A 27,934-nucleotide genomic window follows, 5' to 3' on the forward strand; every position below is an offset into this window, starting at 1 on the left:
CAGTACCTGTTATTAGTATACTCGTGTCATCGGCAAATAGTGTGGTATGTCCTGTAGCAAGCTTTGTGCTTATATCATCAATAGAAATGGAACTAAGCTGCTGGACTATCTGAAATGAGTATCACAGAAAGGGGTCTTAACCCTAGGACTCCCAAGCCTTTCTTTCTAACTTGGATGCCTAACTGTGGGATTGAGGGGGGGAGGGGGGGGGGGGGGGGGTTCAGCAAGCCCACAGGTATTAAATAAGATAACTGATGAAAAATTACAACTTTCAAAATGGTTTATGTATTTTAACTAAGGCATCAATTTATAAATGTTGTTAATTGTTATAAATATTGGATTGAGTGAATAAACAATTGACATATTACAATACAAAATACAGATGCGTTCATATACAATAGACTACTCTGAGTCCTCAACTTCAAGGCAAGGGACACACTTCACAATTTTTTCTGAATGTGTGTTACACACATGTTTATGACACTGTCCACTATACTGTTTTGGTTTACTTAGATTGTTGTACTTCTGCTTCTTTGTTTTAGCTTCTCTTACACAAAGATGGCACCGACCTTTCCCTGTAGGAGGCTGATGTGCTTCTGTTGTCACTTCTTTGATTTTCTTTTGTAGAATAGTCTCCTCTGATTGAACAGTTTGGTTAGATAACCCTCTTGCATTGGCACTTCTTTCTTCTACCTGCAATTTCACTAGCTCCATCCCAGCTTGCAGAAGATAACGTTTCTGTTTGTTGTGTTTCTTTTCATTCCATCTTGGATGTTGCTGGATGAATATGGTGATTGCATTGATAGCACAAATGTCAATGAGAGAGTAAAATACAGATAGTGACCATCTCTTTGTTCCCCTCTTGCAGGTGTACATACGCACCAATTGATCAATGGTATCAATTCCACCTTTAGTGGAATTATAATATGCATTTATCTCGGTTTTATTCTTCTCTCCTCCAACAGTGCCTTTATCTTGGTGCATTGTTGACAACATCAGTAAGTTTTTACTTGGTTTCGTTTTTGCTATGTATGACACCAAAGTTACTGGAGGCCTACCTGTTGATGGGTCTGTGAACAAGAACATTGATGAATATAGCTCTCGATTTGACGTGTTCTTCATTATGTCTGGAATATGCTTCCTGTTTGACTGGAGAGTTCCTACTGTAGTAACTCTGTAGTCTTGGTATAACTCTTCCGCCAAATCCACCGATGTGTAGTATCGGTCTGTAGTAACATTTCAACCAGTATTTTTCACAGGTGCTACCAGACGTTTGACGACAGCTGCTGAACCCCGTTCTTGTTTTGACAAATTCTGAACATTACCTGCACAGGGTTCCATATTCAAGACGTATCTGTCAACTTCATCGGACATCATGCGTATAAGGATGCCATACTTGTCCAGTTTATCCTTTATAAATACTTTGAAGGGGCAGCGCCATCTAAACAAGCTGAGCATCTCATCAATGGTGATGTGGACCCCGGGTTTATACAGTAGTGGAAACCTATCATTCACTTTGTTGAGAACATCACGGATTGCTGTGAACTTGTCTGCTTCCCTTCTTAGCTGGCGGGTACTTTTGTCATCAAGCTTTATGATTGCAATAAGTTCCTTGAAATGTTCTCTTGCCATAATACCCTTGTAAACTGGCTGACCCATTAGGTCTGATCAAAGATCATGTACACTGACAGAATTGTCCTTATTTGCCCCCATAAGTCTCAGGATTCCTATAAAGGCATACAATTATGTCTCATAAGTCAAAGTAACATTTCGCCTAACTACCTCTTCATTTGAATGTTTTACTATAACATCCATGATGTCAGGCGTAAGAAGTAACTTCAAGGCTTGTCCAGGTGAATGGCAAACACCAGCTGGAGTTACTCCTGCCTGCTCTCTTACCATATTAGCAACAGACCTCTGAGGAATTCTAGACTGTGTGGTTACGTATCTTCTTCCAGATATGGCCACAATAACATCCTCATGGTGACTGCCTGAAGCTGCGCTATCTTCATCTTCTCTAACATCCAGATCACTTTCCCGATCTGAATCATACTCCATAACACCATCCTTATATTCACGTTCACTCCCCGTGTCAGAATCTTCATCTAAAATTTCATTCAGAACTCTTTCTAAAGACAAGTCACGTATTCTTTTAGTGATTTCTGAGTCTGGGTGTGAACAGTAGGGAACTGCACTAACTCACTGCAGGTTTACAAGATAAATAACAGCTGACTGACATCAACATTTTTCTTCCTCTGAAAGTAAACTGATTGTTGTGAATATCAAGAATACAAACCAACACGAAACTAACTTCCATTGTTGTAGAGATGAGCAATACGAAATCCTACAAAGGGAAATTTTCTATAGCATGGAAGCATAAGGGGGGGGGGGTTGTTGAACCCATAATAAGTTTATTTATTTATTGTTCCATGGGACCAAATTAAGGAGAAGTCTCCATGGTCATGGAACGAGTCTATACATGAAATTATAACATGATATTAGAAACAGATAAAATGAAATACAAAAAAAAAAAAAAAAACATATTCAGGTGACAAGTCCTAAGTTTAAATAAAGGAAATCAACAATGTAACACTGGAATTTGCTTAATTTTTTAGCTCTTCCAGGAGCTCCTCGACAGAATAGATGGAATGAGCCATGAGGAAACTCTTCAGTTTAGACTTAAAAGAGTTTGGGCTACTGCTAAGATTTTTGAGTTCTTGTGGTAGCTTATTGAAAATGGATGCAGCAGAATACTGCACTCCTTTCTGCACAAGAAGTGCATTCCAAATGCAGATTGACTTTCTGCCTAGTATTAACTGAGTGAAAGCTGCTAACTCTTGGGAATAGGCTAATATTGCTAACAACAAACGACATTAAAGAAAATATATACTGTGAGGGCAATGTCAGAATTCCCAGACTATTGAATAGGGGCTGACAAGAGGTTCTCGAGCTTACACCACATATAGCTCGAACAGACTGTTTTTGAGCCAAAAATACCCTTTTTGAATCAGAAGAATGACCCCAAAAAATAATACCATACGACATAAGCGTATGAAAATATGCGAAGTAGACTACTTTTTGTGCTGAAGTGTCACTTATTTCAGATACTGTTCTAATGGTAAATAAAGCAGCATTTAGTTTCTGAACAAGATCCTGGACATGGGCTTTCCACAACAGCTTACTATCTATCCGAACGCCTAGGAACTTGAACTGTTCCCGTCTCGCTTATAATATGCCCATTCTGTCTGATCGAAATATCAGTTCTTGTTGAATTGTGAGTTAGAAACTGAGTCTTACTGTGATTTAGCATCAAATTATTTTCCACAAGCCACGAACTTATTTCATAAACTCCATTATTTGATACTGTTTCAATATAACACACAAGATCCTTCACTATCATGCTGGTGTCATCAGCAAACAGAAATATTTTTGAATCACCTGTAATACTAGAAGGCATATCATTTATATAAATAAGAAACAGCAGTGGCCCCAGCACCGACCCTTGGGGAACGCCCCACTTAACAGTGCCCCATTGGGACTGAACATCACTACCACTCTCAATATTGCGGAGAATTACCTTCTGCTTTCTGTTCTTAAAGTAAGAGGCGAACCAATTGTAAGCTACTCCCCTTACTCCATAATGGTCCAACTTCTACAGTAATATTTTGTGGTCAACACAGTCAAAAGCCTTCGTTAAATCAAAGAAAACAACTAGCGTTCGCAACCTTTTATTTAATCCATCCAAAACCTCACAGAGAAAAGAGAATATAGCATTTTCAGTTGTTAAACCATTTCTAAAACCAAACTGAACATTTGACAGCAAATTATGTGAATTTAAATGCTCCAGTAACCTTGTATATACAACCTTCTTGATAACTTTAGCAAACACCGATGGCAAGGAAAAAGGTCTAAAATTGTCAACATGATCAATGTCTCCCTTTTTATTAAGTGGCTTCACTACTGAGTACTTTAATCAGCCAGGAAACCGACCACTCCTGAAGGAAAAGTTACAGATTGGGCTAAGTACTGGGCCAACATACATAGAACAATACTTCAGTATTCTGCTAGATACCCCATCATATCCATGAGAGTTCTTGGTCTTTAGAGATTTAATTATTAACTCAATCTCCCTCTTGTCAGTAACATGGAGGAGCATTTCCGGTAACAGTCTCGGAACACTTTTTTCTAAGACCACTACATGATTCCCTGTTGGGACTAGGTTTCTATTTAGTTCACATGCTATATTCAGAAAGTGATTATTAAATACTGTACATATACACGACTTATCAGTAACACAGACATTCCCACTATGCACTGATTCTATATCCTCGACCTGTCTCTGCAGACCAGCCACTTCCTCTACGACTGACCATATGGTTTTAATTTTATCCTGAGACTTAGCTATTCTATCTGCATACCACATACTTTTTGCCTTCCTAATAACATTTTTAAGCACCTTACAATACTGTTTGTAGTGGGCTGCTGCATTTAGATTTTGATTGTTTCTAGCATTTTGATATAAATGCCACTTTGTTCTAGAAGATATTCTTATCCCTCTAGTCAGCCACCCAGGCTGCCTGTTTGTGCTAGTACCCTGTTTTGAACGTTCTAACAGAAAGCAACTTTCAAAGAGCATGAGAAAAATCTTGGGAAAAGCATTATATTTATTGTCTACTGTATCAGCACTATAAACATCTTGCCACTCTTGTTCCTTGATGCGGTTTACAAAGGTCTCTACAGCAACTGGATCAGCTTTCCTAAACAGTTGAATACTATATTTAACATGTGTTGCAGCACAAAAATCTTTTAGAGTTAAAATTTCTGCATCATGATCTGAAAGACCATTCACCTTTTTGCTAACAGAATGCCCTTCTAGTAATGAGAAATGAACAAAAATGTTGTCTATGGTTGTTCTACTGTTCCCTTGCACTCTCGTTGGAAAGAATGCGGTTTGCATAAGATTATATGAATTAAGGAGGTCTACCAGCATCCTCTTCCTTGCACAATCACTTATACAATTAATACTGAAGTAACCACATATAACTAACTTTTTGTATTTCCTATAAAGTGAACCAAGAACCTCCTCTAGCTTTAGCAAAAATGTTGTGAAATCGGAGTCTGGGGATCTATAAATAACAACAGTTAGAAGTTTAGCTCCGTTAAATTTAACCACAGCTGCACAACATTCAAACACCTTTTCAGTGCAGTACTTTGAAACATCAATTGACTCAAATGGGATGCCGTTTTTCACATACATGGCTACTCCCCCACACCGCAAAGAGCTCCTCGAAAAGCTGCCAGCCAACCTGTATCCTGGTAAAGGAAGCCTCTGAATTATCTCCTTATTTAAGAAGTGTTCAGATATAACAATAATTTCAGAGTCAACATCTATAAGCAGTTCACTAACTTTATCTCTAATACCTTGTATATTTTGATGAAATATACTAATTCCCTCATAACTCGGATACCTAATCTTTGTCAAAATTGGTTTCTTTGTTAGAGAGACTTCCCTTAAGCATGAATACCTACCAGCTGACTTCAATCTAAAAAAGGTGCAGCTCTAACACCCACTACTGCAGGAATTTTCCCATGAGTGATCCCACCAACCCCACCTATGCTGTCACATATTTTCTATAAAATATATTGACACTAACGTTTCATAAGGTAGCCAACAAACAATAACCAAAAGGGAATATGCAGTATGAAAGTTACTTGGGCAAAAGCAGGGGACATAAAAAAATTGTGGGTTCAACGAACCCCCCCCCCCCCCCCCCCCCCCCTTTAGGCGTCCTAGGGTTAAAATCTTTAATCAAAACTAGTGTTCAAAGATTGGAAATAAATGTTCACACATCTTTTGCTCTTTTTTCACCTACACTCAACAGCCATCTGAGATGTCAGTCATGTTTTTGCAACACTGAACATTCCAGATCATTTGAGAACATAGCAAAAATGAACACTCACAAAATCATAAAAATGTTAATAAGTCACACTAGAAAGTACTCTCGAATGCTCAAAAATACTCTCCAGTAATCTTAAATCCACTGCGGCATTCAACAATACCCAAATATGAAATAAAGTACTCTGCCAATCACTTCTTTACAGAGCACTGAGAACATTCCAAAACATTCGAGAGTGATACAAAAAATTCAGAAACACTCTAGAACATTCTAAGATCTATAACATTTTCAGCAGCCTTTTGAGTAGTTGCAGGGGCAACAGTCTGGATGATTGACTGATCTGGCCTTGTAACACTAACCAAAACGGCCTTGCTGTGCTGGTACTGTGAATGGTTGAAAGCAAGGGGAAACTACAGCCGTAATTTTTCCCGAGGGCATGCAGCTTTACTGTATGGTTAATGATGATGGTGCCCTCTTGGGTAAAATATTCCGGAGGTAAAATAGTGCCCCATTCGGATCTCCGGGCGGGGACTACTCAAGAGGACATCGTTATCAGGAGAAAGAAACTGGCGTTTTATGGATCGGAGTGTGGAATGTCAGATCCCTTAATCGGGCAGGTAGGTTAGAAAATTTAAAAAGGGAAATGGATAGGTTAAGGTTAGATATAGTGGGAAGTTCGTTGGCAGGAGGAACAAGACTTTTGGTCAGGCGAATACAGGGTTATAAATACAAAGTCAAATAGGGGTAATGCAGGAGTAGGTTTAATAATGAATTAAAAAATAGGAATGTGGGTAAGCTACTAAAAACAGCTTAGTGAACGCATTATTGTGGCCAAGATAGACACGAAGCCCATGCCTACTACAGTAGTACAAGTTTATGTGCCAACTAGCTCTGCAGATGACGAAGAAATTGAAGAAATTTATGATGAAATAAAAGAAATTATTCAGATAGTGAAGGGAGACAAAAATTTAATAGTCATGGGTGACTGGAATTCGGTAGTAGGAAAAGGGAGAGAAGGAAATGTAGTAGGTGAATATGGATTGGGGGTAAGAAATGAAAGAGGAAGCCGCCTGGTAGAATTTTGTGCAGAGCATAACTTAATCATAGCTAACACTTGGTTCAAGAATCATGAAAGAAGGTTGTATACATGGAAGAACCCTGGAGATACTAAAAGGTATCAGATAGATTATATAATGGTAAGACAGAGATTTGAGAACCAGGTTTTAAATTGTAAGACATTTCCAGGGGCAGATGTGGACTCTGGCCACAATCTATTGGTTATGAACTGTATATTAAAACTGAAGAAACTGCAAAAAGGTGGGAATTTAAGGAGATGGGACCTGGATAAACTGACTAAACCAGAGGTTGTACAGAGTTTCAGGGAGAGCGTAAGGGAACAAATGGCAGGAATGGGGGAAAGAAATACAGTAGAAGAAGAATGGGTAGCTTCAAGGGATGAAGAAGTGAAGGCAGCAGAGGATCAAGTAAGTAAAAAGACGAGGGCTAGTAGAAATCATTGGGTAACAGAAGAAATATTGAATTTAATTGATGAAAGGAGAAAATATAAAAATGCAGTAAATGAAGCAGGCAAAAAGGAATACAAATGTCTCAAAAATGAGATCAACAGGAAGTGCAAAATGGCTAAGCAGGGATGGCTAAAGGATAAATGTAAGGATGTAGAGGCTTATCTCACTAGGGGTAAGATAGATACTGCCTACAGGAAAATTAAAGAGACCTTTGGAGGAAAGAGAACCACTTGCATGAATATCAAGAGCTCAAATGGAAACCCAGTTCTAAGCAAAGAAGGGAAAGCAGAAAGGTGGAAGGAGTGTATAGAGGGTCTATACAAGGGCGATGTACTTGAGGACAATATTATGGAAATGGAAGAGGATGTAGATGGAGATGAAATGGGAGATATGATACTGCGTGAAGAGTTCGACAGAGCACTGAAAGACCTGAGTCGAAACAAGGCCCTGGGAGTAGACAACTTTCCATTAGAACTACTGACGGTCTTGGGAGAGTCAGTCCTGACAAAACTCTACCATCTGGTGAGCAAGATGTATGAGACAGGCAAAATACCCTCAGACTTCAAGAAGAATATAATAAATCCAATCCCAAAGAAAGCAGGTGTTGACAGATGTGAAAATTACCGAACTATCGGTTTAATAAGTCACGGCTGCAAAATACTAACGCGAATCCTTTACAGATGAATGGAAAAACTAGTAGAAGCCAACCTAGGGGAAGATCAGTTTGGATTCCATAGAAATATTGGAACACGTGAGGCAATACTGACCCTACAGTTTATCTTAGAAGCTAGATTAAGGAAAGGCAAACCTACATTTCTAGCATTTGTAGACTTAGAGAAAGCCTTAGACAATGTTGACTGGAATACTCTCTTTCAAATTCTGAAGGTGGCAGGGGTAAATATAGGGAGCGAAAGGCTATTTACAATTTGTCGAATTAAGTCAGGTGATGTTAAGGGTATTAGATTAGGAAATGAGACACTTAAAGTAGTAAATGAGTTTTGCTATTTGGGGAGCAAAATAACTGATGATGGTCGAAGTAGAGAGGATATAAAATGTAGACTGGCAATGGGAAGGAAAGCATTTCTGAAGAAGAGAAATTTGTTAACATCGAGTATTGATTTAAGTGTCAGGAAGTCGTTTCTGAAAGTATTTGTATGGAGTGTAGCCATGTATGGAAGTGAAACGTGGACGATAAATAGTTTAGACAAGACGGGAATAGAAGCTTTTGAAATGTGGTGCTACAGAAGAATGCTGAAGATTAGATGGGTAGATCACATAACTAATGAGGAGGTACTGAATAGGATTGGGGAGAAGAGAAGTTTGTGGCACAACTTGACTAGAAGAAGGGGTCAGATGGTAGGATATGTTCTGAGGTATCAAGGGATCACAAATTTAGTACTGGAGGGCAACGTGGAGGGTAGGAATCGTAGAGGGAGACCAAGAGATAAATACACCAAGCAGATTCAGAAGTATGTAGGTTGCAGTTGGTACTGGGAGATGAAGAAGCTTGCACAGGATAGAGTAGCATGGAGAGCTTCCATACATGGCTACACTCCATACAAATACTTTCAGAAATGACTTCCTGACACTTAAATCAATACTCGATGTTAACAAACTTCTCTTCTTCAGAAACGCTTTCCTTGCCATTGCCAGTCTACATTTTATATCCTCTCTACTTCGACCATCATCAGTTACTTTGCTCTTCAAATAGCAAAACTCCTTTACTACTTTAAGTGTCTCATTTCCTAATCTAATTCCCTCAGCATCGCCCGACTTAATTCGACTACATTCCATTATCTTCGTTATGCTTTTGTTGATGTTCATCTTATATCCTCCCTTCAAGACACTGTCCATTCCGTTCAACCGCTCTTCCAAGTCCTTTGCTGTCTCTGACAGAATTACAATGTCATCGGCGAACCTCAAAGTTTTTATTTCTTCTCCATGGATTTTAATACCTACTGCAAATTTTTCTTTTGTTTCCTTTACTGCTTCCTCAATATACAGATTGAATAACATCTGGGAGAGGCTACAACCCTGTCTCACTCCCTTCCCAACCGCTGCTTCCCTTTCATGCCCCTCAACTCTTATAACTGCCATCTGGTTTCTGTACAAATTGTAAATAGCCTTTCGCTCCCTGTATTTTACCCCTGCCACCTTCAGAATTTGAAAGAGCATATTCCAGTCAACATTGTCAAAAGCTTTCTCCATGTCTACAAATGCTAGAAACGTAGGTTTGCCTATGAACCAATAGCAAAAGTTAAAGCATTATCTCTAGAAATGTTATGTGAAATTGCAGCTGTTAGATTAACAGATTTAAATTTAATAGTTGTAGCTTTGTACTCAACTAAGACTGGAGGCATTTCAACAGACGATTTTGTTAACAAGTTAGTGTCTTTATGTGAGACAGTCTGTAAGTATAAGTGTAGGATACTAATCTGTGGAGATTTCAATTTGAATTTTCAGTTGACCACTATCTATAACTCATATGTAAATAATTTATTAAATTCCTTTGGTCTTGTGATTCTTGAGTTTCTCCCAGCGTATTTGATAATCAAAATATCCACGGGTGTGCTGCCGGTCTATAGTGTCCAACGGGCACAATATTTCGGCGATCATACATGTCGCCATCATCAGGTGAACTGACGGACTGAGCTCCTGTAAACGTGCCGGCACGGAGATCCGTACGCTATGGCTGCTCAGAGGGAACTGGGTTCGGTCGCGGCGGCGGCCGATTAAATACCCTCCGCCCGCGGCGCGCTCCCTCCACCGTCCGCGCCCCGCGCCTGGTGGAACAGATTGCGACGGCGTCTGAGATGACGTCGTTGTGATGGCTCTGTCCGCCGTGGTCGTCACAACTATACGTTTGCTCGATTTACTCTTGATTAACCCAATCACGTGTTCCCAAGCCTTGCTAAGATTATAGCCACAGTCACGGTTTATGAGGTTGTCATTGGTGCGAATTTCGATGGCCTCTCTAACAACGCTGTCCCAGTATCTCGACGTCTGTACCAGAATCCTCGAGCGGTCATACTCCATAGCGTGATTTTCCGACAAACAATGTTCCCCTTCACAGAGGAATGGGGTACTTAAAACTGTAGTACATAGGGCGCGCACTATCTCTGACCCTGAGAGTCTACCCCAGGAATTGGAACATCTGAGAACTGTATTTCGAAAAAATGGGTACTCAGAGTGGCAGATTCAACGTGCTCTCCGCCCAATCACTGCATCCACAACCTGTTGAGATGGATGAAGTCACGAGGGAAGAGGTAGGCACTGCATTTATTCCATACACAGGCGCACTCTCGGAGAAAATCGCCCGCATTCTGCAGAAACACCGGGTCGGAACTGTGTTTTGTCCTCCGAATAAAACCCGTGCACTGGTGGGGATCGCCAAAGATGACCTCGGTTTGAGGAAGGTCGGCGTGTACCAGATTCCGTGTCAATGTGGCAAGTCGTATATTGGTCAGACGATGTGTACCGTCGAGGATCGATGCCGTGAACACCAGAGGCACACTCGACTGATGTATCCGAGCAAGTCGGCGGTCGCTGAACATTGTTTGTCGGAAAATCATGCTATGGAGTATGACCACTCGAGGATTCTGGTACAGACGTCGAGATACTGGGACAGCATTGTTAGAGAGGCCATCGAAATTCGCACCAACCGTGACTGTGGCTATAATCTTAGCAAAGCTTGGGAACCAGCGATTGGGTTAATCAAGAGTAAATCGAGCAAACGTGTAGTTGTGACGACCACGGCGGACAGAGCCATCACACCGACATCATCTCAGACGCCGTCGCAATCTGTTCCACCGCGCGACCGCGGCGCGGGGCGCGGACGGGGGAGGGAGCGTGCCGCCGCCACGACCGAACCCAGTTCCCTCCGAGCAGCCATAGCGTACGGATCTCCGTGCCGGCACGTTCACAGGAGCTCAGTCCGTCAGTTCACCTGATGATGGCGACATGTATGATCGCCGAAATAGTGTGCTCGTTGGACACTATAGACCGGCAGCACACCCGTGGATATTTTGATTCCTTTGGTCTTTATATTACAACCACTGAAATAACAAGGCCACATTATAAAGGTACTGGTACCTGTATTGACAATATAGTTGTATCAAATGAGTTAATGCGTCTCAAGTCAGAGGTAATTAAAACCTGGGTATCTGACCACTGGCCACTACTTCTTAGAACAGATATAACAAGAAATTGTAACACTGACTCAGTGCACACAGCAGGAAAGAAAGTATGTGTAGTCAATTATGATATGTTTAAATCTCATATTGATAAAAGTAATTGGTTGCAGGTTTATCGAGAACATGCAATAGATATAAAGGTGGAAGAACTCATATCTACTCTTTCTGCATATGCTAAAGATGTCCTTTCCCATTAAGTTACTAAATAATAAAAAGGTCAAGGATGAAAAGGTGTTGAAGATCAAGAGGGAGTGTGATCAATATTATGACTGGTATAGAAGTACAGGTTCTAAAGTATTTAAAGACATGCTCACAGTGAAAAAGAAAAAAAAAAAAAAAAATAAGACAGGCCTTAAAGGAAGCTAGGTGTAAAAAGAATGAAGATATAATACTAACATCTGAAAATAAGACATGTGCAATGTGGAATATCATTAACAGTCAGTGCAACAGGAAAATGACTTCACAGGCTGAAAGCAGTAATCTGAATGCTGCACAGTTAAATACATTCTTCACTGAGAAGATGCACGAAATAATAAAGGTGATTGGCACTTCCAATATAGCTGACCATAAATACTACCTCAGAAACACCACAAAGCCTGAAAGTACATTTAGCTTTAAACGGGTCAAGGTACATTATGTTACTAATATACTGAGGAAAATGAAGAACAGTTTTAGTAATGACGTTTATGGTTTAAGTTCAGCCATTTTAAAGTGTGATTCAGTTCAACTGCCAGAATTGATAACACATGTAGTAAATACATGTATTTTGGAGGCTCAGTTCCCAAAGGCACTAAAGTTTGTTAAAGTCACTCCAATACACAAAAAAGGCAGCCTCTCGAGTTGTGATAATTTTAGGCCTGTTTCAATTGTGCCAATCTTGTCTAAAGTGATAGAAGCTATATTAAATAATCAAATAGTAAAATACTTTGAAGAAAACAAAATCTTCACTGATAGTGAATTTGGCTTCAGATCAGGGTTAGGAACTGTTAAATCTGCCTTATCACTTTTAACACAGTGTGTGAAGCAACTAGAAAGCAAGCTAGTGGTTCAGAATAAACTCTTTGATTTATCAAAAGCTTTCAACACTATGTCTCATGAAATCTTATCGAACAAACTGCAATTCTATGGCTTTACAGGAAGTGCTCTGGAATTGATAAAATCTTATCTAAGTAATAGAGTGCAGAAGGTGGTTTTTAATGGTGCAGAATCAGATTACTTACCTATGGGCATGGGTGTCCCACAAGGTTCTGTACTTGGCCCAATTCTATTTATTGTTTATATAAATGACTTACCATGTAACATAGTTGGGCCGTCAACTAGGACTTACTTATTTGCAGATGATCTTGCAGTCTGTATAACTGCAGAAACAGCACAGAAGGTGAAATATGAAGCAGACCAGTCCGCTGTCAAAGTTGAAAAGTGGTGTAAAGCTAATTCCCTTTGTGTCAACTGAAAAAAAAAAAAAATACAAGACCTGTATGTATCGTGGAATAATAACATTGAACTTGAGCGGAGCTCAAATGCTGTTAATTTCCTTGGAATCTCAATTGATTCAAACTTATCCTCGGGTAGCCATATAGAAAAAGTGGGAAGCAGCATTAGCAAAGGAATATTTGCTGTAAGGAAGCTGCGTATTTGTCTAAACGTGCCAGTACTTAAAGTGGTTTATTTTGCTTTAATACACAGTCACATTTCCTATGGTACAATACTGTCGTGACATCAAAGCAAGGCAGCTAATGTCTTCAAACTGCAATAGAAGGCAATAAGACTAATATGTAGCTTGGCACCCAGAGCTCACTGTAGGCCAAGCTTTAAAAAATTACAGATTATGACCCTGCCGTCAACATTTATACTACAGTGTATAATGCATATTAAGGAGAACTATCCGAGTTATCAACAGTATGACATGCGACATAATTATAACACAAGAAACAGGCAGGACCTAGTTTCTTTCTGATGTAACTATAAAAAAACAGAAAAGTGCTTCTTATACAAGTCCATAAAATTTTTTAATGCCATACCCCAACATATCAGGGATCTTCCAATTCAACAAAAAAGTAAAAGAATTTCTTCTTGAGCTCAGCATTTATGAAACTGATGAATTTTTAAGGGAGGCAAAGAATATGGTATGACTATACTTTGTGATCAGTTTTTATATGCTTCTATATATGAGTAAGTCTGTAATTGGCTAAATTTACCATGCAATATCAATTTGTACCAGAAGTTTCTCTGTTTTGTTTTTGTGTGAAGGTACCATAATTATTTCTGTAATATTTATATTGTGCAATATTTTTCTTGTTTTTGTAGTTATTTGTGTAACATTTATACTATGTAATATTGACTTTTGTAATGCCTCAGATGATCTCTGAGGTCTCTACAACAATAAAAATCAATCAATCAATCAATCAATCTATATTGCTTGATAACTGTTCAGAACCATTCCTTGCTCTGGATTTTTGAATTACTATCATCAACTGCTTCATTTCTGACAGCTGAAATGGCTCTTTCTAATAACCAGCTTCAAGCATTTTGGCGAGTACTTGGAAAAAAAAGAAGAGAGAGAGAGAGAGAGAGAGAGAGAGAGAGGAAAGAAAAGAAAATAAAAACTTTATCTGTTAATTTATTTGGTCTATTGACAATATTACAGTTGTGTGAGTGTATTCACTAACTTGTAATTATTCTTGACAAAATGTTTTGTTTCCTCATCATTGGAAAGCTCAGCTCACATATTTGTTCATAACTGCACTTTCTTCAATTGACACCAAAGAAATGATTTCTCCAGACATGCATTGATTTCATCTGCTGAAGCTGATTTTTGGAATAATTCGAATGTTTGCCCCAAATTTCCAGATGTGCAAGTAATTACAGATTACCTTGAAGATCTAGAATATTCTAGAGTCTAGATGAAGATTCTATAACTTTTAGAATGTTTTACAATATTCTCTAACATTCCAAGCTGCTTCACCATTTTTCCATAAGAAGTCCATTGGTGTGATGTCCTCTTTTGACACCCATATTTTAAAACACAACCCATGTAATTCCAAACCAAAAGTTCTTCACTGGTGGGGACAAGCCATGATTACATTGTTGTCACAACAAATGCCCTCTTTAGAAAACCATATCTTGATAACTAGCCCCTGCAGTTCCAAAACAAAATCTTCTTCAACGATGGGGGTTGAGGGCTACTACACTAGATAACCCCATGGGGCTGAAAAATTTGCTTGTGAAGTTTTGGCAGCACAGAGAGACATAGCACAATTACTTTCATTATATTTATTGATTAAAATATTTTTAAATTAATGAAATATGCAACAATGACAAATGTTAATTATTTCTTTCTTTGTGACTGTGGGTTGAAGACAGCCTTACAGGATTTATGAAACGCACAGCTCTCATCTTCTCTACAAGTTCAGGATGACCATACTGTTTAGCTGTATCTCGGGGTGTACGGCCATGGTGGTCTTTTACTTTTGTATCAGCTCCTGATGCTACCAGGAGCTCAACAATGGGCTGATTGCCAGTCTGCGCAGCAACATGTAGAGGTGTCTGCCCATTGATAGTGTTGCGCATGTTTACACTAGCCCCATGACGCAACTGGAAAACAATATTTGTCTCTAAAGTGACAAGCTTTACAAAACTACTCAGTTTTTTAGTTGATTATACATGTAGCTCTGAAAGTAACACTATGACTACCAGCATTTTTATTGCATCAATACTTGACTTTGTGTGTGCTGATAGAATAGCTTCAGAAAGCAGACTCATTCCTTGACTGTTAATGCAGTTGATATTTGCCTCATTCTTCAGAAGAGCATATGTGACAGGTGGATTTGGGGATGTAATGACTGCTGTACATAGTGCATGTTCCCCAAATGTATCCATAGTGTTGACCTTAAAAAAAGAAAGCATTTGATAGTACCACTATCAAAATTTGAGTAGATTTTCTGCTTAAATTTATCAATAATTTTACTAAAAGTTTATTGTCTCTTTATAACCATCTTGAATTTTCATACTGAAATGAGATTACTTACTCTTGCACCATAAGATATCAATATTTTTACAATGCCAGATTTCTTTTTAAAAACAGCCACATGTAAAGGCGTCCTGCCAAAAATGTCCATACAGTTCACATTTGCTCCTTTGTCTAATAGTGTTTTCATAATCTAGAATCAAATAATCCAGAAAAAGGTGGATTGCATGTCTCATGAATATCAGCATAGTATGGTAGAGGGTGAGCTTTTCATCAATGACTTAAAATTAGTAAACACCTTGTTTAATAGTAACAGTTCATATAGTTACCATTTTATGTTCATTTTGTGTGGCAATCAGAAGTGCTGTGTCTCCAAACAATGTTTTCGAGTCAATACACTTGTTGCTGTGTTTGAGAAGAATATCGAGCATTTCTTCATGACCTTTCTCTGCAGCTATATGCAGTGGTGTCAGCATATCTTCATAATGACAGTCAATGTTTGCACCGTGTTTCAAGCACCATTTCACCATTTTAGTATTTGCATTTATTGAAGCTTCAAGAAGGTTTTCGTCTATGGGATCTTTCACTGTGTTAATAGATATTAAAATTAGTAATTATCTTCTTCAAAAAATTTCATATACATCCAAATATTTTCGTTCTTAGAATTTATTTAAAGTGATCTGAAGGACAATCAAACTGTGAACTCCAAAGCATCTCAAGCAGCAAGGTGATTTAATTAAAGACAAAGACGAAATACAATTACATCACACACATTCAGACAGGCATCACATGTACCACTTAGGGAGGCGAGTTTCAGTGAGAAAATCTTTAAAAAAAGTGCACAAAACCAATTACAGACCCATTAGCTCACTGGAAATCAATAATTACCCTATCTGTAATGGTATATCAACACTATAAGGAAAAGTATGGATTACTATTCAATTTGGAGATGACACTTTGAGTTGCAGACAGGCACAATGGAAAGACTGCTACACATTTAGCTTTCTGCCAAAGCTTTCTTCAGAAAAGGAAACACACACACATTCGTTCACACAAGCAAACATGCCAGTAAGATAACAGATGCCAGTGTCACATAATAATGTGTGTCACAGCTGTGGCACTGTCGTCTGCTGAACATGTGTACTGTGGGAGACTTACCAAGAATTTTCCAAGAGGAGAGAAACTTTCTGGCAGATTAAAACTGTGTGTTGGACTGATACTCGAACACAGTTTTAATCTGCCAGGAAGTTTCATATCAGCACACACTCTGCTGCAGAGTGAAAATCTCATTCTTCAAGAGGAGAGAAAACTGATTTGGAAATGTAAGTGCCAAGACAAGCCATTCACAAAGAAGCAATTAAGGTTCCACATTAATCCTTACAAAGATTTGACTGTATGTTTATTGAATGAAAATCTGAAAATTAGTATTCTAAAAATAAGACATTTGAATAATGCAGTGTAGAAGAGGAAGGAGTAAATATAGTAAGACTCTGACTAATGTGTGTGGATTCAGGTGATGTAATGATACAAAAGAAGAAAGTGAATTTAATAAGTGTGAATGAAATAAAGAACATTTTAATATTTGGGATAAGTAATCTTCAATGGATATAATTTAAATGTTAAGCATAAATGACTGAAACCAAATGCTATTGACCACAGATGGACTTTGGACTAGGATAGCTGGTCACATGACATGCTGAGCTGTGAGCATGCAGAGGGGTTTCAGGGCCTTTTAGTGTTATTGTTATTGTTATTTATTGAGCATCCATTTTATCTTATACTATGATATAGGAGTTGTCATGTTACATTATATGAGTTTGTAATTATACAGTAAATTAATAACATAGGCCTACAGTGGTAAAACATATATAAATATACATCTCGTGCAGCGTATAGTAGAGAATAACAAAACAAACAATAATTAATTGTTTATAGTGCATACTATTTTCATACATTTGTTTTTCAGATATAACTTATCATTATCATTGACCACTATAGTAGAGAATAACAGAACAAACAATAATTAACTAATTATAGTGTGTACAGGCAGAGTATTTTCATACATTTGTTCAAATATGAATTATCATTATCATTGACCACTACGAATAAGAGAAAAAACAATAATTAATTAATTATTGTTTGTACAGGCAGACTATTTTCATACATTTGTTCAATATTCTCTAACACTGTAGAAACATTCTCTTAATAACATTTTTAAGCTCATTTTTAAAAATGTAAAACTTTTCTATCTTTTTGATGCTTAAGGGAAGAGCACTAAAAAGGATTTTGGGGCGATACATTGCACTTTTGTGATATTGGGCTCTGTTTTGTGTGTTTCTCTGTGGAAATCATTCTTGTGTCTTGTTGGGTAGTCATGGCACTCACTATTTAAAGAAGAAAATTGGGGGTGAGAGTTGAAAAAGCAGATACTTTTGTAGATATATAAAGATGGAAGCGACATTATTTGAAATTCTTTGAAAATTTCCCTGCAGGGCTCTCTTGGTGCAGCCACTTTCATTATTCTTAATGCTCATTTTTTAATAATGCCAGGGATTGTGGTCATGGGCGTGTGATGTGTGCTTGCTTGTGTGAATAAATGTGTGCTTGTTTTCTTTTCTGAAGAAGGCATTGGCTGAAAGCTAAACATACAATGGTTTTCTCATTGTGCCTGTCAGCAAATTAACGTGTCATCTTTAAAGTGAGCAGCAATCTATCCTTTTCGTCATATTGTTTATATTCCAATCTGGAGTTTCCCTTATCTATTATGGTATGTCATACAAAACCATAAGATCCTGTATTGTATTTTACAGCTCATTGTCCTTAAGCAATATTGACAGTATCAGGTCTAAACTTCTTCCATATATAGTTCTTTGCATTGATAAAAAATCCAGAATAGAACAGAATGTGTATGCAGGGATAAATTACTAATTGTTTAAATGTAATCTTACAAGAAATTCACTGTATGAAGCTCCAAACAACAAATTCAGTTTTGGTGTGACACTTAGTCAACATTCTACAACTGAGCGTCATGTCAAATCTTTATAACTGTCTCCTCAATATGGCACCTGTAGCAAGCAACCTGTAATGTGTCATGCGATGTACACCAGTAAAGCAGATCTATAAAATGAGTGTTTGTGTGGTTTGTTAATCAGAAACCACATATTTGATTCGTATAATGCTCATTATCTTTACAGGTATGGGGGGAGTGTTTATGAAACAGCGAAGTTTATTGAGTAGACCTTAACATAATATGACTATTTGGAGAGTGATAATATGATGTATATAATTTTTTATTTAACTGTCTTCATTGTAAAGTTTTTTGATCAGAATTATTTGTTTCAGTGGTGCAACAACTATCTTTAGAAGCTTCAATGGAAGTAAAAGAAAAAAAAGGAACATTACTGTCTACTGCATTAAGAGGCTAAAAAACAGAAATTATAATGTAAAGAAAATACACATCTCATTCTGTTGCACTGCAACAAGTCATAACCATGTAAAATTAACATGAGTAAAAGTTGCCCTGCATGCTTCAAGCCGTATATAAGGAATAAAAATGCTATCATAGAGGTTACATGCATAATGTATAGATAATTGTACAAAGTAATTTAAAAAGGTTCATTTAGAGGTACAGTTTTTAAAAATATCATTAGTTATATGCAATTGAGCAAAAGTTTATTTTTATATTTAGCATATAAAAAGAATGGTTCATATGTTTACATTTAAAATAACTGAGTATGACTGGCTATAAATTTCATTTCAGAACCCTACTAAACTAAGGGGAAAAACCACAGGTTTGTCATGGAATTGCAAAGAAGCTGAGAGGTACTGGGAAAAGTAATCTGCCACAAGGTAACATATTAGTTTCTCCTATCTAATACTCTTGCCAGAAAAAATCACCAAGAAAAAAGACTCAACTTGACATGTGTCAGTATATCCCAGCTGAAAAAAGGAATTTCTATCAGCAACTACCAAGTCAGTAGTATATCTGCATGTCTTCTGGCAAAATTGATGCAAGCACGTTAGACAGGTCCATGCATACCAGCCATGGTTGTCATTTAAATCACAGTGGGAGAAAATTTTTGGTTGAAGAAATCTGCCATTTAGCAAATTTGAGTCACAACAGGCATAATATAGAACAGCCCAAAGTACTTTGGACAAATGTGTCATAAAGAAAGATGCAATGTCTTATAAAAAGGGCGAAAGACATCTTTTAGGGAAGTAGACTGTATCACAAAAAAATATGAAGCAGAATTAAATTGCAAATACATGCTGAAGATTGCACACCAGAATGTACAGTAATTAACAAACAAAGTTGGCGAAATAAATATACTCCTCGATAGTGAATGAAAAGATGTTTCAATTTTATGTTTTTGTGAGCATTGGTTACAAAACGAGTATTTTCAATACTTAAAAATATTGCATTTTTAACTTGCATACTGCTTTTGTAGAATGGAATCAAAACATGGGGGAACTTGTATATAAGTAAAAGAAAATGTAGCCTCTGTTTGCAAACTTGGTTGTGAAAGAGACTTTGAAATCTCAGCTGTTGAGTTAATTTCTGAAAAAAAAAAACAAAAACTATAATTTTATGTGTGTATAGGTCTCCTGTTAGCAACATAAGTGTTTTTTTTTTTTCAGAAAACTGGAACTTGCTTTAGGTAAACTTAAGACAACTGGGAAAACAGTGGTACTATGTGGAGATTTTAGTATTGACTTTCTGAGCCATAGCCCTCACAGGGACAAGCTATTAAATATTACAAAAGCCTACAATCTTTGTCTGACTGTTAGTTCTCCAACACATGTAACAAAAACTAGTGTCACTCTCCCTGATCAGGTATATGTAAACATGGACAAGTGTACATCAGAAAACTTTGATACTGGCTATAGTGACCACCTTTCGCAATTACTAACCACACCTGCAAATCACATTTTGACCAGTGTACAAAATATTATCCATAAAAGGATTTATAGTATGAAAATTATTGAATACTTCCAGTATCTAATCAGTGAACAATCTTTGAGAGAGGTATTTGACACCTCTATTCCCAACAAAAAGATGGAAAATTTTTTGAATGTTTTCAAGCATAACTTTGACATAGCTTTTCCACAAAGGAAAGTGATTTCCAAAAGCACAGATATATTCAAAAATTGGATTACATCAAGCATTAGAGTATCTTATAAAAGCAAGTGGGAACTTTTTCTGCAGTCTGAAACTGACAACAGTCCAGAATTTCTTAGTTATTTCGAAAAATACAAGCTAGTTTTGAAACATGTCATAAAAGAGGCAAAAAATTAAGGAGAATGACAAATATAATATGAAGTCATGCAATAAAACTAAGTCCATGGTGAAAGCTGTGCAGGATCTTATGGGGAAGAAGACATCTCATAAAAATTTTGTGATATCACATGATGGCAAGAATGCCACTGACCCTAGGGTGGTTGCAAAAATTTTCAATTCATATTATGCAACTGTTGCTGGAAAATTATTGAAGGAAAAATTTGGAAATCCTCTTAATACAACATGGAAAGAACTTTTATCAATTGAAATAAATAATATATCCACATTCCTCTGTCCAATAGGTCCAGCAGAGTTCCTAAATACCATTAATTCACTGAAGAGTAATTATTCAACTGGTATAGATGATATTCCAGATTATATTATAAAAATAACAGCAAGATAAACCTTTATTGGACATATGCTATTCATCCTTATCATAAGGTGTCTTCCCACAGCAACTGAAAATGGCAAAGGTAATATCCCTATATAAAAAAGGTGATCAATGTATGGGTAACTATAGGCCTGTCTCTCTTCTGTCAGGGTTTTCAAAAATTATTGAGTAAGTGTTGCTTTCAAAACTAACTACCTTCTTCGATAAGAACAATATTATTTCTGGATGACAAAATGGCTTTTGTCCACAGTGATCATTTGAAATAGCCACTTTTAATTTGATAAACCTTGTCTTAAATGCAGTGGACAACCACAGAAATATCTCAGGTTTATTCTTGGACCTAACAAAAGCTTTTGATGTGATTGATCATTCTGTGCTCCTGAGGCAGCTTGAACGGTATGGGGTAAGAGGTGTGCCAAATCAATGGGTTAAATCATATTTGCAATATCGCTCTCAGGTAACTGAAATTAAGTACATGTAAGAAATGAACTCCAGGTACACCTTTCAGAAACATGTTGACTTATTCATGGTATTCCACATTTTAGGTCCCTTTCTTTTTTGGTATACATTAGTGATTTCCCATCACATATTAGGGATTCTGAACTAGTACTGTTTGCAGATGACACCAGTCTATTGACTGAAGGGTATAAGGAAGAAAATCTTACTGCATCTGTGAAAGATATTACAAATGGAGTGTCTGAATGGTTTACCAGAAACAGGCTAATAGTTCATCCCCAAAAAATGGTACTCATGATTTCCACACCAATCAAAATATAAATGTACAACCCATAATATGTACAGATAACCAAAACATTGGTGCTGTCACTGAAACTAAATTTCTTGTGATTCATATCCAGGAAAATCTTAAATGGAGCACTCATATCACATCCCTAAATTCAAAACTAGCAAAAATGAACTATGTAGTAAGAATTCTTTGCAACAACACTAGTGCAGAAACAGTTAGGGCTGTATACTTTGCACCTGTGCATTCAATTCTGAAGTACAGTAACATTTTCTGGGGAAATACAACAGGCAATACAGTTTTCAGGAAACAAAAGGCAGTTATAAGAATAGTGAAGCAAGCCTACCTTCTGAAAAACTGCTACTATTCAATCTCACAGTGTCTTATGCAAGAAAAAAATGTAATTTGTATCTTTAACTGTAGAAATAAGCTATAAATATACAGTATTTTGCTGGCCAATGTGGCCGAGCGGTTCTAGGCGCTTCAGTCTGGAATCACACGACTGCTACAGTCGCAGGTTCGAATCCTGCCTTGGGCATGGATGTCTGTAATGTCCTTAGGTTAGTTAGGTTTAAGTAGTTCTAAGTTCTAGGGGACTGATGACCTCAGATGTTAAGTCCCATAGTGCTCAGAGCCATTTGAACCATAGAGTATTTTAAAAAATTTGTAATTATTAACTTTATAGATCCAATTTGTTATAAAAATTTAAATAATGTACGTTTGACATTTGAAAAACCAATAGATAAAACGGTCCAATATTCTGTGTATGATATATGTTCTGAGAAAGAGATTTATATTAACAAATAAACAAAATAAAGAAAATGTAATGCTGAATGTACATGTTTAGTGTAATTGTAACTGGAGTTGTATCAAATTTTTCAGTATCTTCTGCTGGTGACTGAGCAGATTTGTATTTGAATAAACATTACGAATTTTTACTAGTGTTGTATTTTCTCAAAATAAGCTTTCTATTTCTGCAGTAAGTACCACAGAAAAGCTGTTGCATTTCAGCAGTACAAGATTGTAAATGCCCAGATACAACATTCTTTCGTCCAGGAAAATTGTAACAGACAAGGGAAGCAACTGTGTAATAACTGTTTGTGTACAAACTGTTACAGAAATATGAAAAATTGTTTTTTACCTTGTATTTGCTGCCTGCATTAAGTAAGCCCAAATAGGTCAACATAAAACAGATCTTTTAGCTACGGACCTTTTTCAGTTAAAGTGTTGTTTAGTTGAATGATTCAATTGTCTTTCAAATAAGGTTCTTCTTCCTATTTTCCAGCACTTTCATTCCCTCACTCTGCTGTTATTTTTGTCCCAAGGCGAAAATTCTTCCGTGTTTCTTCTCTTTATCTTGAAATCTTTGAAATTTTTTATTTCAATTCTGAATTTTTCTCTGTTTTGAATATTTCCTTTACTTATGCTCATCTCTAATTAGGTCTTTCATCCATTTCTTTTTTGTTCCTTTTGTTATTGAAATGCTTGAAGATTCCTTTAGTTAATCTATTGTCCTTTATTCATTTCACACGTCTAAAGCAACAGAGCCACCATCTTGGGATTGTGTCTGTGAGTTTGAGATATTTCTTATAGATTTTCTTGTTGTTTCTTAATTTGTAGTTGCCATTCTTGTTTACTGTGGATCACAGAATGTTTTGGAGGATTTCCCTCTCCTTCATCTCCATTTTTTCCTGTTTCACCAACATTCAATGTGGCAACACACACAACTGCATAGAGCATTTGTGGTTATTTAGTGTTCAGTTTTCACACTAATGCACATTGACTTTATTGTAGATGTTGTCAGAGAGTTGATATGCCATCTTCTGTGATTTGGTATAGTTCGCTAATATGATCAGTCAATTAATTCAAATGATTTCTATGGGCTATTTACATTTCTGAACTTTATTAATTTTTCTGTTTTGGAATCTGTTCACTGCTGTCCATTGTTTTATTAATTTCTCCATTAAAATCCAGCTCTAAACAACACATATTTTTTGTGATGTGTCACACTTCAAATGTAGTGGGGACACAATTGCAATGTTAATCTAATTTTCAAATCTGTCACCCTCTTTATCTATGTGATGGTTTGAGTGTGCGTTGAATCATTTCCAAACTTCTTCATACTTCTTCATCTATGATAATAAGTGCTGTACACACTTCACTGATTACAAATAATTCATCAACTAGTACTACATGACAGCCTAAGAATAAAGAAACTTTCTCAAATATTTCCTTAAATCAGTTCACTTTCAGTATACACCAATTCTTGAGGCACTGTTACTTTGGAAAGTCATGCATGGCACAAACAATTTTCAGTCATTTCATGCATCACCAAATTACATTCAGATTGCTACATATGTAATCCAGCAAATAAACTGGTGGAGAAATCTTAATTTACTTCAACTGCAGGTAAATATTTTAGGAGTGATCACTTTTGTTGCTAAAATTTGAAGTTTGATCACATGGCTGCAAAACACTTGTGGTGTTCAGAAGGAAAAACATAAGCTTTATTAATTTTAACATAACATCTGTGTGAGCCAGACAGTCGTCAGCAGTAATTGCACTTGATACTCTTATCATAAATTAAAAAATGGTAGGATATGCAGTCTCTGTCAAGTTCACAGGAATGGGTGGCAGCTGTCCAAGTGGAGGTATTGCTGGTGGTTAGTAGGTTTGATATGGACAGAGGTACTGATGTAGCCATCTTTGAGGTGAAGGTCGACATCTAGGAAGGTGGCTTGTCAGGTTGAGCAGGACCAGGTGAAGCAAATGGGCGAGAAGTTGTTGAGGTTCTGGAGGAATGTGGATAGGGTGTCCTCACCCTTGATACTGATCACATAGATGTCATCAACGAATCTGAACCAGATGATGGGTTTAGGATTCTGGATTTTTAGGAAGGATTTCTCTAGATGACCCATGAATAAGTTGGCATAGGATGGTGCCATGTGGGTTCCCATATCCATACCTCGGATTTGTTTGTAGGTAAAGCCTTCAAAGGAGAAGTAATTGTGGGTGAGGGTATAGTTGGTCATGCTGACTAGGAAGGAGGTTGTTGGTTTGGAATCTGTTGGGCGGTGAGAAAGGTAGTGTTCAATAGCAGTAAGGCCATGAGCATTAGGGATGTTAGTGTAAAGGGAGCTGGCATCAATAGTGATGAACAAGGCACTGTTTGGTAAAGGGACAGGAACTATGGAGAGTTGGTGGAGGAAATTGTCGGTATCTTTTACATAGGAGGATAGGTTACAGATAATAGGTGATGGTCTATGAGAACAGAAATTCTCTCAGTGGGTGCACAGTAACCGGCCACAATGGAGTGTCCTGGATGGTTGGGGTTATGGACTTTAGGAGGCATGTGTAAGGTAGGAGTGGCGGGAGTGGTAGGGGTGAGCAGAGAGATGAACTCTGGCGAGAGTTTCTGGGATGGGCATTTCCACTATATGGTGAGTGGCAACTTTCCTTCTCATAATATTACAATACAGCTTCACATATTTCTGGTTCACAACTGTTTCATTACATATTCCCTTGACCAAGTCTGTCCCACTACTCCTTGCATGTGCTCTTGTAAGTGAAACTGCTTTTGCAACATGACAATGCCCTGTTAGCTGGAAAAGGCAGGAGAGTACAGAAAGTTCTAGAGAGTAAGGCTTGCCAGCTAGCACTTGTTGCTACATAGCTCACTGACAAGAACATCAATCATAATATCTTTACAGCCCCACTTTTTACTGTTTTTGCAAAATGCAAATTTTGTCAAAAATATTGGCTCAAAACCTTATGAAATTTACAGAAACCACATCTGTATCAAAATACAACACTAAACAACAACATACTTGATCCATTGTCTATGAGTTTGCTACATTTTTCAACCAACAGAGCAACACTGCCAACTCATTCACATACTAAAATGTAACAACAATTTATGGCTTTGTCTTGAATTGATTTAAGCTACATAAATAAAAGCAGATATTATTAGTATCAAAATGTCACTCAGTTATGAAACACTAAATATCACATAAATTGAATAATGACAATCATATAGAAAGGTATAACATTTTGAAAAACTCAGGAAATCCATAGTTGTGGATTACATAAATATTGTGTGTAATTTTGTTCAATTAGTCATGTTAATTATCTAAACCTCTATATATGTTGTACGTGAACTGTAAATAAACAAGAATTCAAATCCTGTTCAGCAAAATTTTAGAGAAGACAAGAGTGTAAATAACCAAGATTAGTGCATTAAACACATAATGAACACATGTAGCAAGCATTAACATTGGTCTTAAATCTACAATTTATTAAACAGTCAGTGCACAGAAACAACCTAAATACAAAATCAGTCACATTTATAATTTTTCCCTTTTCATAAATCCTGTCAGAATGTTCCTGGCTAAAATATTATTACTAAGCAAGATATGCATAAACAACAATGAATTAGGCTTAATAATAATGTTTGTAAAAGTCTCTGCTGTAAAAGAAGCAAAAGTAAAAACACTCATCTGAATTATTAATGCCTCGCACCTTTTTTAAACACTGCACTTTGTTTACGTTCGCTGCTCTCACTAACACCTGGAATTCTAATTGTACTGGAAAAGCTGGTGAGTGAGTAGGTGCAGGGAATGGAACTTACCATAAAGAAGACACATTAAGTTGCAGACAGTCACAATTAAAAGACACCCACATAAGCTTTTGGCCACAGCCTTCATCAGTAAAAGAGAAACACACACAATTAATACACACAATATAGCACACCTCACACATACCTGACCACCAACTCCAGCATCTTGGGTCAGAATGCAGTTGTTTGCAACTTGACGTGTTTTCTTTATGGTAAGTAGCAATCTATCATTTACTAGATTGTTGATATTCCCACGTGGAGTTTCCATTGTTTGATACCCAGAAGATGGACAGACCCAAAAAAGATATATTCCATAGTGAGGCAGATGGAAGAAGGAGCAACCAACTTGGCAGAGTCCCTGAATTTAGACAGTATGATGTACAATGAGTTTCGAAAAGCTTTCCTAGATAAATATAGGTCACAGCAAGTGCAAAAGGTCAAGGATGAACTGAGACTAAAAACATACAATACACAGTTGTGTGAGTCACTAGTTGGTGTGCTGGAGAAGTCACTTGAATTAGATAGATATTTGGATCCCCTCAGTGTGAGAGAAAACATTAATAAGATGGGTAATGAACAGAATATCAGTGTGAAATACTGGTATGGCATATGGTCTTATGATCAAGAAAGCGAGGCAAGCAAAACTGATTTCAAAATGAATAGAAGAAAGAGCAAAACAGTGAATACAGTGGCAAATGGTCAGCACTACAGTGGTATGACAATAATCCGCATCAAAAAGCATAGGATGACTGACAGCAAGAAGGCAGAGGTAGTTACATGAGCGAAAATTACGAATAATGCAGTGGGGGCCTCATCAGATACAGGCTTTCCCATGCATGAACAGGAGATGAGAGAACTAATGGATGAAGCAAGGTATAAAGAATATCGTGAGAACTCTGGAGGGTAGTGCAAAATCTTGATATGTAATGGGAGACAATAAGTCATGCTGAAAAGAGAGGAAGAGCTGTGTATACCCTGACAGGAAAACAGCAGAAAGAGAAATGAAAATCAAGAAAACATAGATTAGTTTGCTCCCACTACTCCTTGTGCACAGGGTAGAGTAGCGTGGAGAGCTGCATCAAACCAGTCTCAGGACTGAAGACCACAACAACTACTCCTTGTGTGCTCATTACTAACTTCATGGTTGTCTGAACACAACAATGCCCTGTCCACGGGAAAAAGTGGGAGACTACAGAAAGTTCTAGAAGGTAAGGCTCACAAGCTAGCACCTGTTGCTATGTAGCTCACTGTCAAGGATATCGATCGTGGTATCCTTACAAAAGTCACCTGAACTTTTCATAGAGTCTGCAGGATGCAATTTTTCT

At 37.3% G+C, this 27,934-nt stretch overlaps 1 protein-coding gene across 1 annotated transcript; it reads right to left on the reverse strand.

The window, feature by feature from the left end:
* Positions 1-1,743: 1,743 nt before the first annotated feature.
* LOC124776087 (ankyrin repeat domain-containing protein 29-like) lies at positions 1,744-16,113 on the reverse strand. The gene is made up of 6 exons (XM_047250928.1): positions 15,913-16,113; positions 15,645-15,776; positions 15,310-15,504; positions 14,986-15,210; positions 12,944-13,019; positions 1,744-2,129 (listed from the first exon to the last, which is right to left on the reverse strand). Exons 1-6 carry the CDS (start codon positions 16,111-16,113, stop codon positions 1,744-1,746), a joined length of 1,215 nt encoding a protein of 404 aa, XP_047106884.1.
* Between the last annotated feature and the right edge of the window lie 11,821 nt (positions 16,114-27,934).

Source organism: Schistocerca piceifrons, chromosome 2, assembly GCF_021461385.2.
Source record: "Schistocerca piceifrons isolate TAMUIC-IGC-003096 chromosome 2, iqSchPice1.1, whole genome shotgun sequence".
Lineage (NCBI taxonomy): Eukaryota > Metazoa > Arthropoda > Insecta > Orthoptera > Acrididae > Schistocerca > Schistocerca piceifrons.

Excerpts from the sequence above, each read along its gene's own strand:
- LOC124776087 (XM_047250928.1), bottom strand. The coding sequence starts at position 16,113 with ATGGTGAAATGGTGCTTGAAACACGGTGCAAACATTGACTGTCATTAT. Across the intron at positions 15,505-15,644 it reads TGATATCTTATGGTGCAAGA|GTCAACACTATGGATACATT; the intron begins GTAAGTAATCTC and ends TCTTTTTTTAAG. Across the intron at positions 2,130-12,943 it reads GCAAGATCATCTGCAAATAA|AAAGAGTTCTGAATGAAATT; the intron begins GTAAGTCCTAGT and ends ACTTGTCTTTAG.